Source organism: Lolium perenne, chromosome 7 (assembly GCF_019359855.2).
Source record: "Lolium perenne isolate Kyuss_39 chromosome 7, Kyuss_2.0, whole genome shotgun sequence".
Classification (NCBI taxonomy): domain Eukaryota; kingdom Viridiplantae; phylum Streptophyta; class Magnoliopsida; order Poales; family Poaceae; genus Lolium; species Lolium perenne.
This window is the reverse complement of record NC_067250.2, coordinates 43,546,738-43,564,200: the sequence shown is the minus strand read 5'-3', so window position 1 is coordinate 43,564,200 and position 17,463 is coordinate 43,546,738. Positions and strand designations below refer to the sequence as shown.

Genomic DNA, 17,463 nt, shown 5'->3' with positions numbered 1-17,463 from the left:
TCGCTGTAGAAAAAGTAGACGAGCCGGTTGACTCTATTCTAGGCCTGTGTCTTCCCGTCCCTCATCGGCTCATCGCATCGATTTCTCTCCTCTCCTCTTCGTTATGCTTTTTCGTTTCCCGATCATCGTCGGCGCCAACGATGGGGCGGCTCTTTCTCGTCAAGATTTTTAGCTATCTTGAAGGAACTAATAGAGGAAGAGATTATGATTCATTGATTCCCAAGAAATCCCTCTTGGATTTGCAATTGTTAGTACAATCTCTCCTATATATTTTTCTAGGTTAGTCGTTCTTGTTCATCCACTTCGATTTGATTTCTTCACCACTTCTCTACTTCTCTTTCCTCATTTCCCAATCAGTATAAGTTTTAGAGAGAGGCTAAAGGTTGAAGAAAGGGAGCAAGGGGAATAGGGTAGTAGCGGCACTCCATTAAGTTTCTATTGAAATTATCAAAAATCGTCTTTTTATGTGTATATATGGCCCCTTTTATTGTTCTGCACCGGGCCCCTGAAATGTCAGGGCCGGCCCTGACTGTTAGTATGACCAACGAAGGTCACACAAAAGGTTTTCACCTGGGAGATGGTACTCCTGGCGCTGGTATGATTCTGTGTGACAGTTCTGGGCAGATCATATTTTCCGCTGCCCTTCCTTGCAATCTTGTAAGGATGCCCTGGAACAAAGCTACGCTCATGCTTGAAAGGCCTGGAATTCTCCCTCCAACATAGTCAACTCCAACATAGTCAAATGCCAATCATGATTGAATCTGACTTATATACACCTAGTTTCTGAAATCTAAGGATACCCAGTGGGTATCTACGACCAACAGCAAGATATATAAGTCTATATACACTTATAGCATGTCTAACAGACCCCTTAGAAAAGCCAAACTCGTAAAATAACCGCCGAAATACGGGGTAGGGCTCTACCCGGCCGTCTAGCAGACCCCGTAAATCAGCCCCCTATCGATTTTCCCAGTTTTGGCTACGGGGCGGCTCTTCGCCCCCTACTTGTGAAGGGTAAGAAGGGGAATAGAGAGCAAAACCAGTATTCTCCCCTCCACTGCGGGGGAAGGGTTTCGTGAAACCCAACGCCGCCGCCGCCCGATCTCCTCCGCCCCGCCCTTCCCGGCAACGACGGCCGGATCTCGCTGCTATGGATCCCCCGCAAGGCCCGTCAACCGCCGGCGGTGCACCACCTTTTATATGATGCACTTAATGCAAGAATGATATGAATGCATGCACTTTTAATTTTTGAAAATATTGGGATGTTACAACCCAACTCTGTATACTACTATCCTACCAAACTGCTTTTAGATTCCCAAAGGAATGGTAATGTAACTTTCGGCATGGGAAACGCTCTTTATCGGCCGACCGATCGCGTGCGAGAGATCGGTCGTGCCTGCCTAAATTGCGCGTTCGCTCTGTCTAGACCACCTTCCGCTCATTATTTCTTGGCCAAGCCCACCAGCCCATGTGCACCCGTAGGTTAGCTAATGTTGGACCACCATCTGCTAGTTCTCTCTCTCTCTCTCTCTCAAAAGCTAAGAGCATCTCCACTCGTCTCCCCACAGAGCCCCCCACGGCCACTTTTTTTCATCCGGACGGCGAAAAACGGCCCAGTCAGGCCCCCGGTTCCTCGTTTTGGTCCGGATTTGAGCCTATTTTCGTCCGGACTCCCCATGCCATCCTCGGTTTCCCGGGGGTCTCCCGGGGACTCCGGATGAAAGCTAAACCAACCGCCCACGCCCACGTGTCTCCTCTTTCGTCCGGATTCCCCGAGCCATCCTCTTTTCCCCGAAACGCCGCTTGGGGAGCACACGGCAGGAAACTACTCCTCCCCACGCCAAATCTTCCTCCAATCCAGGACGAAAATTTATTTAGGATTTGGGCGTGGGGAGCGCCATAGCGAGTGGGGATGCTCTAACATATGCTAGTAACTACTCTTAAAAAGGTAGAATGCATGCAACGCCGTTTTGGTGGAATCTAGTTCACTATTGACAAAAAAAATCCTATGATTTTCTCGATGTTGAATAAGTTAGTAATTTTTATAACAAAGGCGTACAAGTTTTGTAACCAAAGCACACATGAGATGTTGTAATATTTACCGAGATGTTTGTCACAAGTTTGTGATTTTTGTTGTAATCGTCTATAGTTTTTATTAAAATATTTGGTGATTTTTGTTGTAAATAAATTTGTAGCAAATTTATTATTCTTAACTTTTTGTCATACCCACAAACACATGTTCTTTTTGTTGTAATAGACATCAATTTTTGTTGTAATTTCTATCGAATTTTATCGTTAGCCAACCTGGAGCAAAATAGTTGTTGTTTAACCACTTTTTATAACATTATTTTTAAAATTTTGTTATGAAATTTTTGTTGTAATAGTATATATTTTTTGTAAGCTGAGTGATAGATTTTGTTGTAATACTCAGTTCGAGTCAATTTTGTTGTAAATATTGGGAAGATCGTGATACCTTTCAGTTTAATTGGGAGAGATTGGGATTGTGTTTGAGTTTCCGAAAATCGCGGGGGGGGGGGGGGGGGGGCAAATGCAAAAATTACGTTGCGGTTGATTTCGGACGTCGGATCACGATCGTATAGCGCGAAGAACAACCGATTTTTGGGCTTCCCATTAGACGATGGACGCCCGGCATTGCTCTATGAAAGCAAACACGACGGGGTGTGTAAAGTTGTACTAAATCTGAAGCAATTAAAAGGAATCGGAGGAAGCATTAAGTAATGCAACCTACTTTACAACTAAAACAACCTACTTTTGTATTTTCCTGCCTCTGAACAAAGCAAACACGCGTGTCCCGATTAAAACACACGTCAACCAACTGAACTTTCGAACAGAACTACAACATTGACGAACTAATGAGCCGAGCTGCAATTTAGTACAGAGCTAGTAGTGAATCTCGTCAGCATGTCAAGAGAACTGTCACCGGTTCTTTCCATGGAGATCTATACAAAATTGGACGAGCCATTAGGCTGTCCTTCCAACAACCACGCAACAACAGGCACAAACCAATAGAACAACGGACTACAGTACTACCGGAAAGTTGCCAGCGGCAGCGGGCAGGTAACCAGCAACGCAGACGTGAGTGCAGCAGACGACCAAGATTCCACGAAGAAGAACCAACTGCACGCGCCTCGGCGGAGTGCGGAACAGCTCGCTGCACCGTGCGCCGGAGTTCAGAACAGCGGCGCCCGCTTGGCGGTCTTGTGGCCGGCCGCCTTGGAGTGCGCCAGCGAGCAACCGTCCCTCCTGTACCAGCTCCTCCCCTGCTGCAGCCTCGCCCAGAAGTTGCTCCTCTTGGCCGGCTTCTTCTCCTCGGCGTCCACCGGCGCCTTCTCCTGGCCGCCGTGACGGTCACCCGCGGCCGCCTCCTCCTGCTGCATCAGCATCCCCAGCCTCGCCCGCCTCGTCTCGCGACAGGGCGGCGGCGCCGACGCGACGCTCTCCCCGCCTGACGAGCGCGGTGACGACGCCGACGAGGAGGCGGAGGCATCGTTGGCAGCCTTAGCCGCGGCGGAGAGGCGCGAGAGCCGGTCGCTGAGGCAGAAGGGGCACACGCCCGCCGCATGCCGGTGGCTCGGGTGCCTCCTGCACCGCGCCGCGTCCGCCTCCTTGGCCTTGCCCAGCTTGCCCACCGCAGCCATGGCTTGCTTAGTTGCTTACTCAAAACTCAAAAGTGGTTACTTTACGCTGGAAATCAATGGTGGCCGTGTGGTGGTGCGAGCGTGTGCGTCCTATATATCGGCAGCAGCCAGCAGGTTCGGGCAGGTTGCTTCGCGGATGGTAGCGGAGCTGCGTTGGGTTTGGGTGCCGTACAGTAATGGGGGGAGCGTGGCAGATCCGATGGTGGAGTAGAGGAGCGTGCGGCTGGAACCTGGAAGGAAGTGAGGGCTTTTGCGTTATTGGTTCGGTTGGGTAGGAGCAGGGAGCAGGAGACCTACATTAAATTTTGTTTTTACGGATATTTAATCTCTTTATTAATAATCATCAATACTAGTATTTTCTCCTGATCAATAGAATATGAATTATACGTCACAGAAATTATATTGTTAGAACTTTTTTGAATATGAATCGTATGGTATAGATATGCAATTTATATTTTGTAAACTAAATTAGTGGTCAAAGTTTATCTTAAACTCATGCATGCGTGTTAAACTATACTGATAGGAGTAGTACAAATAAACAAAGAAATAATAAAATTACAAATAGGTACTCGACCCACGTAGCGACGGCAATAGACACTAGCATGAGTTGGGCAAAACTTGTCGCGGTAAATCTTATTGTAGTAGATAGAGTAAAGTCGTCCTGCTAAGGGCTCAAATGACTAGCGTTTTAGAGCAGCAACCATCGCTAATAATGACAAATGTAGATATAAGGCACTACCATAGCGAGGGTAGGTTGGAAAAAGACCTTAAGGACATCTCCAACGGGGTGACACAAACGGATACTGCGCGACCATTTGTGTTCGCGCGGATCCGAAATGCGCCTGCACCTTGCTTCAGCGGGTCGACGTATCGTGTCCAGAGCGTCCGTGGAGACGCAAGCGCGGCGCAAATATGTGGCACGTTTGCATCTTCGCGGACGTCGAGTGTCCGCTAGCTTCTCCCACGGCCCGTCTGGCAACGACCCTAGCTCGAGCCGACGAATTAAAGCAGAACAACTACCGGGGAGGGCAATCGCGCCGATTGACACGCCAACCGCCAAAATGGAGCGCCGAACCGCCGTGGAAGAGCAATCGCAGACCTCTTATACGCGCCGCCATTAATCCCCGCTGAATAAAACCCCTGCGCCTTCTCTAATTCATCTCCAACCGACTGTCATTCTTCTTCTTCTCCAACACCGGCTAGCCACCATGAGCAACATGTCGTTGCCATCGGACACCGACATCAAGGTGAAGCCGCTGAGATGGCAGCATTGGTGGGATAGGGTTGCCACGCAAAGCAACCCTAGCTCCCCGCCGACGGAGGGCGAGGAGGAAGGGGCGTCGTTGGTGGGCACGGCTAGCGGCGCTGGAGGCGGCCGACGACGCGGCGGCGGCAAGGAAGGAGGCAAGGGCCCGGGCGAGGGCGCATACGCATGTGGAGGCTCGTCATCCGTTCACCGACGACGAGGAAGACCCCAATAACCACTCGTTGGAGGGAAACTCAAACCCATCGAGGCATCGGCCGGCGAGTACCTCTTGAGAGGAGGTGACGAGCAAGAGAGCGTGTCCGTGAGATGACGACGAGTACATTCTAACAAGAAGTATAAAAATTAATTAATTTAAAATTTGTTTGTTCTATTGTTTGTTCTCCTAGTTTATATGTTAAATTTGTTTGAACTTGTTTGATTCGACTTCGCATTAAAATACGTTGATGTAATTCGACTGAGACATAAATTTAATATCAGTCGGCTGAGTGGTAGAGACACCCAGTTTATTTCTCGGTCAGGTTAAATCATGAAACAATTCAATGGTCCGAGCTATTGTCCTCGGCTACAACCCATGTGAAATAAGAGTTTCAACTCATTTGGTAATACGAATCTCAATGCAGTTGGAAAGCACCGAAACCCGGCGTGCCTCGGATCCAAAGTTTTATGCGTGCCGTGCACAAATCATCTGGAAAGCAGCATGCATGCATGTGCAGGTCGTATGGCACAATTTCCATATCCCGGGGCCGCGCGCCTCGTTGCGCACCACCTGAGAGGAGAGACACACATGCGCGCGTCCACCGGTGGGCGGCACGGCAATTCCCCACGGTCGCACCGCCGTCGACGGCACGCTGCAGCTGCAGTTGCAGCTACTGGCCTGGGAGTACTGAACTGAGAGAGACGGTCCGCGGCGCGCGCTCCGATAAAGCGCCGCCCGTACGGTGTCCCCTCGTGGCATGGCATGGCAAGACCACTCGCACCCCGGTCCACCCGAGCGCACAAGTGCGCGCGACCGCGACCACGACTGATCCGGCGGCACGCCACGGCGCCTCCTCCCTAGTCGGCCGCAGCCCTGCCACAATTCCATATCCCGGGGCCACGTACGTACTCTTTTACTATACTTCAAATTAGAAAAAGTTCACTAGAAATTGCAGAGGTTGGACGAAATGAACACGAACTGGAATTCCTATCCGTTTGTACACTAAATTATACTATAAAATCCTGATCTATTTTGAATTTTGGCCAGTTTTCTACTTAAAAAACTGAATAATTGCAACTCTTACTAATTAATTAAGATGACCTCCCCCACAAGGATGAAAATGGCGCATGGTATGTGCTAGGGAGCAAGCGCTTGCAGGGACTCTTCGTGGACTCTGTGACACCCGCGTTGCCCACACGTAGAGCCAAAAACATGCTTTCTTTTATTCATCTATGGCTCCCTCCATGCTCACCACGGGACCGTGCATGTGCTGCCCCATGTGACGGGCGGAGGCAGCAATCCAACAAGGTTTAGTGATCGCCGTCACATCTATTTTTTTTTTCTTAATTTCCCACTATATATGTGTTGGCTCTGGTACTGTGCTCCGCCTCATCTGCGTGTGTCACCCCCCATCACTCGTCTTGGAGCTCAACGAGGTGGCGCGCCTCGACACCATAAGGGGATCCACGGACCTGTGGCCCGGATGGTGAGGTTATGCACATTTATAACATGGGTGGTACGCACTCGGCGGGGAAGGCTCTCAGTCCTCCTCTTACCCTAGGCCGGATGTTGTTGGTGAGTGGTGAATCCAACCCATTTTGCTAAGGTGAGGTAGACCTTACATGGGTAGGTCCTTTTTTACCTTTTTTTTTCTTATTTTCCAATAAAGACAAGACATGTGAGTTGGGCCAAATGTTAGAGTAGGGTGTGCCAACCCTTCCACCCTGCTAGCTCCACCATTGGTTGGGAACATCGCCTCCAATGTAACGATGGTGCCCGTCACCAAGCTAGGAGAAAGTGAGGTGGGAGAGGAGGAAGATTTGTGGCGGAGAGCAAATCTATTCTCGGAGTTTCGAGAAGTACTCGGTGCGTACGATGCGTCGTACTGCGAACGAGGTTGCACATGTGTTAGAGGATAGATGCGATAACAAGTATTGTAACTTGTAAGACATGGCTGGGTGTTTCACCGGCTGTTATTGTATCTTGGTTAGCTCTTGACTTTTCAGAGGTTTAATATAAACGCAGTAATCCTTCTCAAAAAGAAGTAGGGTACAAATGTCAGGCGTGCAATCCCGGTGGAGATTGTCACATTCCTAGTGCACCAAACATGCCAGGGTTCAAACTAAACCGGAATGGGATAGCTCGTGGTACAAAGCAACATGGATTTCAAGGTGACGTTCATTTGGGGCAGCTTCTACGTACTAGTTTATGTTTTGAACATAGACAAGTTTTCAATTTAATTCCGGGTGGTCGTGGACGAAGGAGCGACCGGCGAACTGAGCGCGCGGCTGGCGTGCTCGGCCTGATCAGAGCCGGCACGGCCGCTTTACATCGCTTCAGTATCGTCCTGTCGCGGGAGCTAGGCTGGAGCCTCGCCGGCTTTTTGCTCTGCCGCCGGTCTCGAGCGTTTGCCAGCGCGCCCTACCTACGGCCGCGTAGCGTAGCGTACGTACAGTCGCCCGGTCGTGTGGGTGCTCCGGAAAGGACGTACACGCGCGTGCGCATCAGCGCTGGCGCGAGCAGGTGTGCACTGTGCAGGTGGTTGTCTCTGTCCGTGCGTTCTTGTATCTAGCATGGCAGGAGCATCTTCCTCACAACTAAAAAGTTTCCTAGCGAGGGCATCTCCAGCGTCCGTTGCCACCGTTTGTGTCCGCCGTGACCGCCATCGTCGCAGCCACCTCCGTGAAGGCGACGTAAAGTGGCCAGGCCGTCACGTGGCGCAAACCTGGCCCAAATATGCGCCAGTTGCGTCTCCGCGGACACTCGCGGTCGCGGGAAAATGTCCGCTCGGTACTCGCACGGGCCCGCTGGCGGCGGCTGGCTACCGCCCGTCTTCGCGGCATTACTTCCGGCCGGCGCGGCTGCGCGGCCTTTGCGGGGCAGCTTAATGAAGTGCCTCGGCTTCGCGACGTGCGCGGCGTTGATGCGTCTTCTCGCCGATCTTGCTTGTAGGCGTCGCTTCGGCAGTCTGCGGCCGCGTTAATGGCGATGCCTCGCGTGGCTCGCGGCCGTCGCCTACCTCTGCGCACGTAGTAATGGCGATGCCACGCGTGGCGCGGCCGTCGCCCTGCCTCCGCGCTATAGCCTATATATACAGGGGTCACCATGAGCACCTCCTCTCCACAAACCCTAGCCGCCGGCTAACGGCCAGCGCCGCTTCCTCTCAAGCGAGATCCACCATGAGCGGCGCCGGACGCGGCCGAGCTGCGCCGCGCCTCCACCTCCACCTTCACCTCCCACTCCACCTCCTCACGCGTCGAGCTCCTCCGAGGAGTTCGACTCTGCGGCGACACGGGCGACCTCCTCGACCCGGTCGGGGCCGCGCGGCCACTGGCACTCGCGGCGCGAGGAAGCGAGAGGAGGAGGTGGCGAACCACGCGGCATTGGACGCCGTGGCTGGGCAGCCGCGAGCTCGCAGGCTGCCGGCTGCGGCGAGGACTCCGACTCGGAAATATCTTGGTCATCAGATGACCACGATGCGGCGGCAGCCGGAGGAGAGGGCGGCGGAGCGGCGGGCCCTCGTCGAGTCTTTCGAGGCGCTCAAGGACGAGGCCGCCAGCGAGGCTGGAGCGGTGCACACCAAGAGGACGCGGCGGCGCAAGAGCCATAGCGGCCGCGCGGGAGAGCGGCGGAGAAGCAGGTGACGGAGCGGCGCAACGGCAGTGCGGCCCGTCGAGCAAGTAGTCTAGGCCTATAGATCTACTTTGTATAGGTTTTATGCATTTTTATGTAATACTTTCAATGTTTGTACTATGTTGCAATTCAAAAAAGGGAGCCGCAGGGTGAGAGCACCCAACGCATAAGCAGACGAGCGGACAAAATATGTCAGCGGAGGGAGCCGCAAACGGACGCTCACAGACCACTTTTGGACGTCCGAAATGCGTCGCGCCTGGCCAGAGATGACACGAAACAAAGTCTGTTTCAAACCCCAAATTCGTAGAGGTAGGTTCGGTGGTTTAAACCTAAAATCATATTCCTGCCATTTGGACCATAAACTATTGATTCCCCGTTTAAACTGAACCCTCTCGCACTGGTGGGTAAGCAATGATCCCGACCGGGATTAAAATCTACTCTCTCATTAGGGCGCTGAAATCCACTGTGGAAGATTCCTTCGTCCCTGATCTCCTACGGCCTCACCCACACCGACCGTTAGTTGCTTTCGGCCGGTTCAAAGAGGCACTCTCTTTTTTCTCCTTCTTTTCCCTCCTGACAACTAGGGCCTACAGTTTTCGCGTACGTGATGTTGGTGATCAGATTGGACAACCAAGCACAATACTTAGAGCATCTCTAACAGTAATCGAAAAAGTCAGAACCGAAAAACATGAATTCAGTTCTTTCGAAAACATGGGGGATGAAGATTTTGCAGCTGACGCAGAATAGAACCCGTAAAACACAAAGTGAAAAAATGCATTTCAAATATCGCGGGAAATTAAATCGATGATCATATATATAGATGGCATTTGATGCTCGATTGAGCATCATAAGTTACATAATCGGATTTAGCAAACCTAAATTACATACTACACCTAACCGCGCTAACTAGATTGAAGCAAAATGCGGCCCGATTGTCCTCTGCGCGCGGCGGTGCGGTGGTGCGGTGGTGGCGGAGCGTCGGCGGAGGACGGCGTCGGCGCGGAGGCCGGTGAAGAGCTTCACTCGTCCGCGTCAAGCTCGACTATCTCGAGCTTGGCGCGGTAGGCGCGATCCTCCCGTGAGTCGCCTCGTACTCACGAACTTGGCGGACGGTGTCCGCCTCCTCCCGGCGGAAGCGCGCGCGGGCCTCCGCTGCCTAGATCGCAGCCACCTGCGTGACCGCGGCCTCCTCCTCGTCGGAGCCGTGCACGTAATCTCCTGTGGAGAACATGGGCTCCCGCGCGGGGGCGAGCTCCTCCTCGTCGGAGCTATCGTGAACGGGTGGCCGCGGTGGGCGGCTCGAACCGCCTAACGACGAGCCCTCGCCGCCATTGTCGTACTTCGCGAGCTTCCCTGGGGGCGTGAGCCCCCGCCGTCCCACCGGCGGGCGCTGCGCTTGCGCGCGCCCTCCGACCAGTTGAACTTTCAGCGTTCCGCGTCCGTGCGGAACACGGGGAGCCGCAGCGACGAGTCCCCGCCGCCCAATCCCGCGGCGCGCCCTGCTGAGCCACCACGCGAGGCCATGGCGTCGCGGAGCTAGGGCGAATGGGGGCTGCTGCTGCGAGCTGGGTTGCTTGTCGGAGAAGAAGCGTGGCAGCGACGGCGAGGAGGGTGGTAGCGGCTGAGGGATGAGGGAGTAGGGTTTGGAAACCGAACTCCCCTCTGCTGCCTGTTTTAATACGGGTGGCCGCCGAGCTTCTCGGGCCCCCCAACTCGTTTTATGGGTCAAGCCGCGAGTTCGGGCTCTGCTATGGCCCACTTTCGGCCTGAACCCGTATTATCGCCGAACTTTTTTTAGTTTTGGCCACTTTTTCGGTTACTGTTAGAGATGCTCTTAAACCGGAAAATTGATAGTTCAGGGTGCAACAGATAGGGACTTCGACTTTAGGATTTAAACTGCCGAGCATCTATGCATTCATCGTCTAAAATAGAGCTTTTCCTTTTCTATTCCAAAAGGGCGTGTCTGCTGCCGCGTCGGGTCGATCATACGCCTGATGGAGATTGCGGCATTATTGATGTGCATGTCTGGTTAGTTGGAGCTTTAATCTGCTGGACCGTCACGTACGCAAAGCGTGACAAATTCATTTGAACGCACTTCTTCTCGTAGAGTACTACTACTTTGATCCAGCTTAACGCTAAAGAACTAGTACTAACGTGCTAGCGTTAAGCGCTAACCTGCTGGATGCTGGGATCACAAGAATTTGTTCCGTAAGCAAAAACCCTGAATTTGCACAAAAAGAAAAGAATTTGTTCCTAAGCCATGCGGGCTGGCTTCCAATATCCAAACAATCTTCTGCATGTTGTCGCTGATTTATAATTTTTGTACTGATCTAATATAATTTTGTATTAAATCATTGACAGCTAACATGAAAAAGAAGGAGTGCAGTACAAATCCGAAGTCATACCTGCTCAGCCAGAACATAGGGCCAAAAGCTCGACCTAATCTATTAAAAGCCTTTTTTTTGAAGCAAATTTGGTGCACATGAGCACTAGTGCTAGCATGTTTTCAAAATATTTAAAAACTGTATTTCTATGTTCCAAAAAATCATCACATTTATTCCATGAATACATACACATGTTATTAATATTTATGCAAAGTTTCGGTAGAAATTGCATTGTATTTTGAGCTACAGGAAAAAAAAAAAAAATTTGTGGCTACGTATAGATGTACATATTTGTCAGAAATTTGTCTTTTTGTATGGCTTAAAATATAACACATTTTTCTCTAAAATTTCTACTGTACCTTCAAAATGTTTATATGTGCGTAGGCATTTAATTTCATATTTTTTGAAATCCAAAAAATATGATTTAAAAAAATCAGGAGCACTAGTGCTCATGTGTCAAATACACTTTTCGTTTTTATTTAGGCTATTTAGCTTTCTATTGAGCAACTTTTCTTAGTACTAGTAATCGTGTACGTGCAATGCACGTATTCATTAATGAACACAATTCTATTACATATGTATCTTATTTAGTATCATGCTAATATTGATGTGTACAAATAGCATTAATATATCTAATAAGACATGCGCAGGTCACGCGCATATTGTGGAAACACATATTTCAAGCAAATGAAATATGTAAACATACATACAATTTTTTATATAAACTAAAAGAATGTTTTTTGAGTTCATATAATGAAAACTTTGAAACCCTGATTACTACGCATATGATCTGGAGTCACTGTAATATAATACAATTTCATAACTTGAGGCAATTTAGCAAGTTGATATTTCAAAAATAAATGCTGCAATTTTTCAAATGACTGTTGATCAGGTGGGATTAGCACGGTGCTAACAACCATATGCAACCAGGAACCAATCTGATAACAGAACAATTTATGAGCATTTTTATCTACCTTCACAATTTGTAATTTTACTGAACTCTAGCATCACCAAGCAAAATATCATATTATCCACTAGTAGAAAATCGCTCATCTATCCCGGTTCCCGAGGGCCATTCGTACCGGTGTTGCATCCGGTACAAATTATTCGGCACTAAAGCCCCCTCTTTCGTACCGGTTGCTTACGAACCGTATAAAGCAGGCCTCCACGTGGGCCACCAGGAGAGCTTCGGGGCTAAGGATCTTTGGTACCGGTTGGTAATACGAACCGGTACCAAAGAGTTCCCCCCGGCAGGGAATTTTCCCAAATCTCTGCCTTGCGCAGAATTGGCTTTTTAGGGTTTTGGAGAGGTTTAGGGATATCGGTTTGATTCATATCGCGTCGATGCACGAAACGCGTTTGGGTTTAGGTAGTACATGAAGATCAAGATGATGCATAGCAAGTTGGTGCATATAATATAACACACATGTTATTGCATGAGATCGCAAATTAAGTAGCACTATGCATGAAGATCGATCTTCATGCATAGTGAATGCTCTCCGAGGCGTACTCTATATATGTCTATTACATGTAGCATAGTGGTACTCTTCGAGTCAACGATATATGTAACATGTACATCTTCATTCATTGTGGTGCTCTGTAGTGGTGGTATGACGTCCCGAAGGAAAAATCCCGCCAATTCCTCGCCTATTGCTATGAAGCGGTCATCAATTGAGAGCTTGTTCCGCTTTCTTGCCAACTATAAAAGAATAAGATACAAATGAATACATGAAACAACTATTACTGAAACTCAGCACAACTTATGATAACAAAACAAATTTGTGAAGATTGTTTTTGTACCTCTTTATTTCTTTCATTATTCGTTCTCTCGTTGACGAACAATTCTGCGGATGTACTACATAAGCAGAAGAATCCACGAGATCGGTCCCCGGAGGTTGTTGCGGGCATTTCTTTACAAGAATATAATTCAATCAAACAATAGTCAAGTATGATAATTGAAAGGTGTGTGGACCTAGGTAGTACTACTTACTTTCGCACGCCATCGCCAGCTTCTGTGGCCATTCACGGGACGTATCTTCCTTGATGAAAGTTTGCCATACGCTGCTCGACAAAAGAAAAAGCATAAAAGAGTCATCAATTAGTTCAAAGCAGGAAATTAACGAAACAAACCGATAAGAATTAAAATTACCTTCTGAGCATTAAAAAACAAGACACGTATAGATCCTTTTCTTTGCTTAGTGAGTCCAAGACTTCAACTTCTCCAATTTCCAAACTGATGACGAGAAGAATAAAGTGAAACCTACGCACGTTTCAATATGTAGTCATTAGTTAAAATTTTGACATACGGTGAGCAAAATATAATGTGTTATAAGACGATAAGACTCACTCGAAGTTGTAAGGCCAAAGTATTAGCTTTTGTCACGTTGTCGCTTCAAAAACCTTAGCAAAGTCTGCAGGTGTATCCTTGTTATAGGGGATCATCTATGGTTTTGACATGCATTGTGTTGGTCAATGAACCCAATGTACGTGATATCGTCCCTTTTGCATTCGAGCATCTTCGATCGCATAATATAGCGCACAAAAGATTATAATCTGCGAGACAATGAACGACTTCTCAAATTAAATAAATAAATCACTTACGAGACAATAGCAAGCTGATGATTGATTTGTCGAGGGGCCCGGAGAGATTGTATAAGCGAAAGAGTTCGGCGAAGTCAACGTTCACACGGTACTCCTGGAAGTAGTGCTCTTCCCTAACTCGCACCATGATAGTCTCGATCCCTTCCTTTGAGGCCTTAAGGTACACCACGAATGCAAGTTACGCATACATGTTGGTACCTTCCTGAGATTCTCGACCAAATCTTTCCCTTGAACAAGCGATATGCTCGTTCAGCTAAGGCGTAATCGGTTGCGTCTTGTCGAGAACTTTGAACGGTCTTCCCGTCCAACACCTTGAGAGGGCGACCGATTGAGCGGGTTGTTGTCCGAGCTGGTAGACAACTTTGTGTATCCCTTTTATCTCCACGATACCCGATTTAACGGGTTTTGTCGCCTCGATCATCTTGTCATACGACCTTTCAATAGAGCAGCGCATAGTCGGATGGCGGCGATGGTACGGGGTCATATAGATTGTCAGCGAGTGCGCACAACTTTCTCCCGATCTAGTGTCTTCTCGAAAGGTATCTCTGGCACTTTCGGTGCAAAAATTTCTTCACCTCGGCCTGAACGGCCTCGCGTTTTCCTGCGGAGTTTTTCCCAAGGTAACTTCTCGGGAGGCGGCGGTTGTTTCTCCTTTCTAGCTTTCTTCCTAGGCGGCGTACCGTTCCGCTTAACGGACGCATTGTCTTACGCGGAGGATCTCGAGATGGTGGACTCACGCTGGGGTCCCTCTCGGGTAGGTGTGGACTTGGCTGCTCACCGGGACTGCCACCGGGGAGGAGTCGATGGCATTTGCTGCTCATGTGTAGGAGTCGGTGGCCTTTGCAAAAGGACGACGTACTTCTTCGGCCATAGGCGAAACCGTGCTTGACATCGCCCAGTGTCCTCTCATCTTCACCTCTAGGAATATCAAGCTCCACTTTTTCAAACCCCGAAACAACTTCATCCACCCCGACACGAACACAACCAGGTGGAATGGGCATATGATGGTGCATTGCTCCATCTTCACTTGAGTACACATAGCCGACCGCCACCTTAACGACGCGGTCCTGATTAACATATGTAGCTCGCAATCTGTCTTCTCCGTGACATAATCCACCGGGGTAGCTTCCTCCACATCCGTCAAGATGCGAGGAACCGACAACGCTTCTTCGCTGAGATGGGGCAGCATCGGCTTGTGGATCTGTAGAAACAGCGGCTGATCGGGTGCCCTCTGATTTCTCTCAAGAGCCTCCACCCTAGATAACAACTCCGTTACAATGTCGGCGTCCTTCTTCTTCTTTCGCGAACGGCTTCTATAAGTGTCGGTAGCTGTCCGGCCATGCTTCCTTCATGGTGAGACCTGGGCGAGCTCGTACCACGTCCAACATGTTCGGGGTTCCCCAGGCGAGTGTCAGCTCGTCATTCTCTCGATCGGGAATGTACTCTCCCTTTACGACCTTTTCAATTGCATCTACAAGCTTCGGTACAATTGCCTCAATTTTTCCTTCCATTTTCCCTTCGCAGCGATCAGCATCTGTCTTTGGGTCCAACCACCGCCCCATGAGCGAACAGCCCAGGAACTTGGACACGTTCGGGCAGTCCCATGTCTGTGGAGTGATTCCATGATCCATCGGTTTATTCTCAAACGCTGTCCACTTCGGAATGGCACTCTTGTATGCCACTGACCCCAAATGATACGGAAGTTTCTTCTTTGCAGCATTTTCGGTATTTTTCTTCGATCGGGACACAAACTTAGACGATTTCTTATACTCCTTAAATGCGACCCGGTGATCTTTTATCTTCACTAGATTTTCGGTATTATCATCGAATCTTTGGATCTTCATTCTTATATTTGTCCCATAAATTTTTCTTGAAGCTCACGGAATTGTATGGCCATCTTCTTCCATGTCCATTCCTTGACTTTATCCTTACGGCCTTCCGTCATGTCTTAGGTTGAGGCTGAACTTTGTCGATGGCGTTTCCCAAAGAAATTTTTTCATCTTTGTCGTTGACATAAGTAGCACCACTCTCCGGGTTCTTGACTTATGCCACTCTTGAATGCTTTGATCGGTACATGGTCCCTAACAATAACTCCGGATTGACTTGTAAATTTGCGGCAAAACTCCTTGGGCTCCTTTGGTTCACCATTAGCCTTGAATGCCGTGAGGGCTAACCTGCCCTCGCCCTTTAGCACCAGCGTCGGGCCTCGTTTTGTTCTATGAGACTTGCTCGATGATCAGAAGGCTAAAGAAAAAATTATTCGTTAATAAGTGCAATACAAATAAATGAATGCATCTAGGGATGAACACGAGACTAATTGATACATAGATATACACCTCGCCGGAGTTTGTGATGGACACTTCATTGTCTTTTCTAACTTGTTCAGACTCAAGTCCCTCGCCAAAATCATTCGAGAAAGTCGGGGTACTCGTTGTCATCTCCATCGTCGGGTTCAGGACCACGGGCACTCTCATAGATCAATCGCTGCACCGCTTCTTCCCCCTCCTCATCTCGGACGAAGGTGCCGTCCTCCATACCTCAATGTCCTTTTCCAAAATTAAGAAAGCAATTAATAGCATAATCATGTGAAATACAAACACATATGCCCTCCTTTTGAAATGAATATGCCAAACAAAAACACAATCATGCCCTTAAGAAAACTTAGTTGTGGTACTTTCTATCTATCCAGATTTCACCTTGTGATGTTCATATGTTTATGTACTCGGCGCTCCTCCTCTCGCTCTTCTCTCTATGACACGAGCGGCACCGCCACGGACTCGGCACCGCTACATACCCTAACCCTAACACTCGGCGCTCCTCCTCTCGCTCTTCTCTCTATGTCGCGGCGGTTTGTGAATATTCCAAAATTTGGGGAAATCTAAAATTTGTTTCAAAGTTGCCACTTTGCATGCTTATATTAAGAGTTTGACTTTGAATCGGCAAGGTTGACTTTAACCAAGTTGTTCACTTTTATGAGTACTATTGATGCGAAGCGAACGCGGCACGAGCGGCCTGGCAGCGCGAGGGCGGGGCACGGCAGCCCAGCGAAGCGAAGCACGAGGCGAGAACCTGAGCGGGGGCACGGGCTGTAACAGCAGCCCGGCCCGGCACGGCGAAGCTGGCAGCGGCGGCGAGGAGCAGGAACACGGGCAGGAGCACGGCAGCCCAGCGACGGCGGGGGCACGGGCGGGGCACGGAAGCGAGGGAACCGCGGCAGCGAAGGCAGAGCACGGCACGGCGAAGCGGCCAAGCGGCTGGCGGCACGGCCACGAAGCGAGGCAGCAGCGGCAGCAGCGGCCGAGAACCGGGGCACGGGCGAAACCGGCAGCGGCAGCGGCAACCGCACGGGCGAGAACCTGGCAGCGGCAGCGGCCTGCAGGCGAGCACGGCAGCGGCGGCGGCACGGGCGGGGCACGGGCGGTGCAGGCGGGGGCACGGCGAGGGCACGGCGAGCACGGCAGCGGCCAGCGGCGGCAGCCGGCACGGGCGGGGCACGGCCTGCGGGCGGGGGCACGGCACGGCAGCGGCCGGCGGCGGCCCGGCACGCTGAAGCGGGGGCACGGCGGCGGCCAGCGAGCGGGCGAGGGGCATGGGCGTGGGCGTCTGCGGCATTCGTCGAACACCTAAGGGTGGTGTCGGCCAAGCCTTGAGAAATGCGGCTGGCGTCGTCGGCGTGGGCGTCTGCGACGTCGAAACGGCGGAGAGCGTGCGAAGCGGCGTCGG

The 17,463-nt window shown here is 50.2% G+C and overlaps 1 protein-coding gene across 1 annotated transcript; it reads right to left on the bottom strand.

Annotated features, from left to right (window-relative positions):
- Positions 1-2,925: 2,925 nt before the first annotated feature.
- On the bottom strand, positions 2,926-3,780 carry LOC127317686 (uncharacterized). Its single transcript, XM_051348278.2, has one exon. The coding sequence runs from the start codon at positions 3,657-3,659 to the stop codon at positions 3,192-3,194; it is 468 nt and encodes a 155-aa protein (XP_051204238.1). The 5' UTR covers positions 3,660-3,780; the 3' UTR covers positions 2,926-3,191.
- Positions 3,781-17,463: the final 13,683 nt, after the last annotated feature.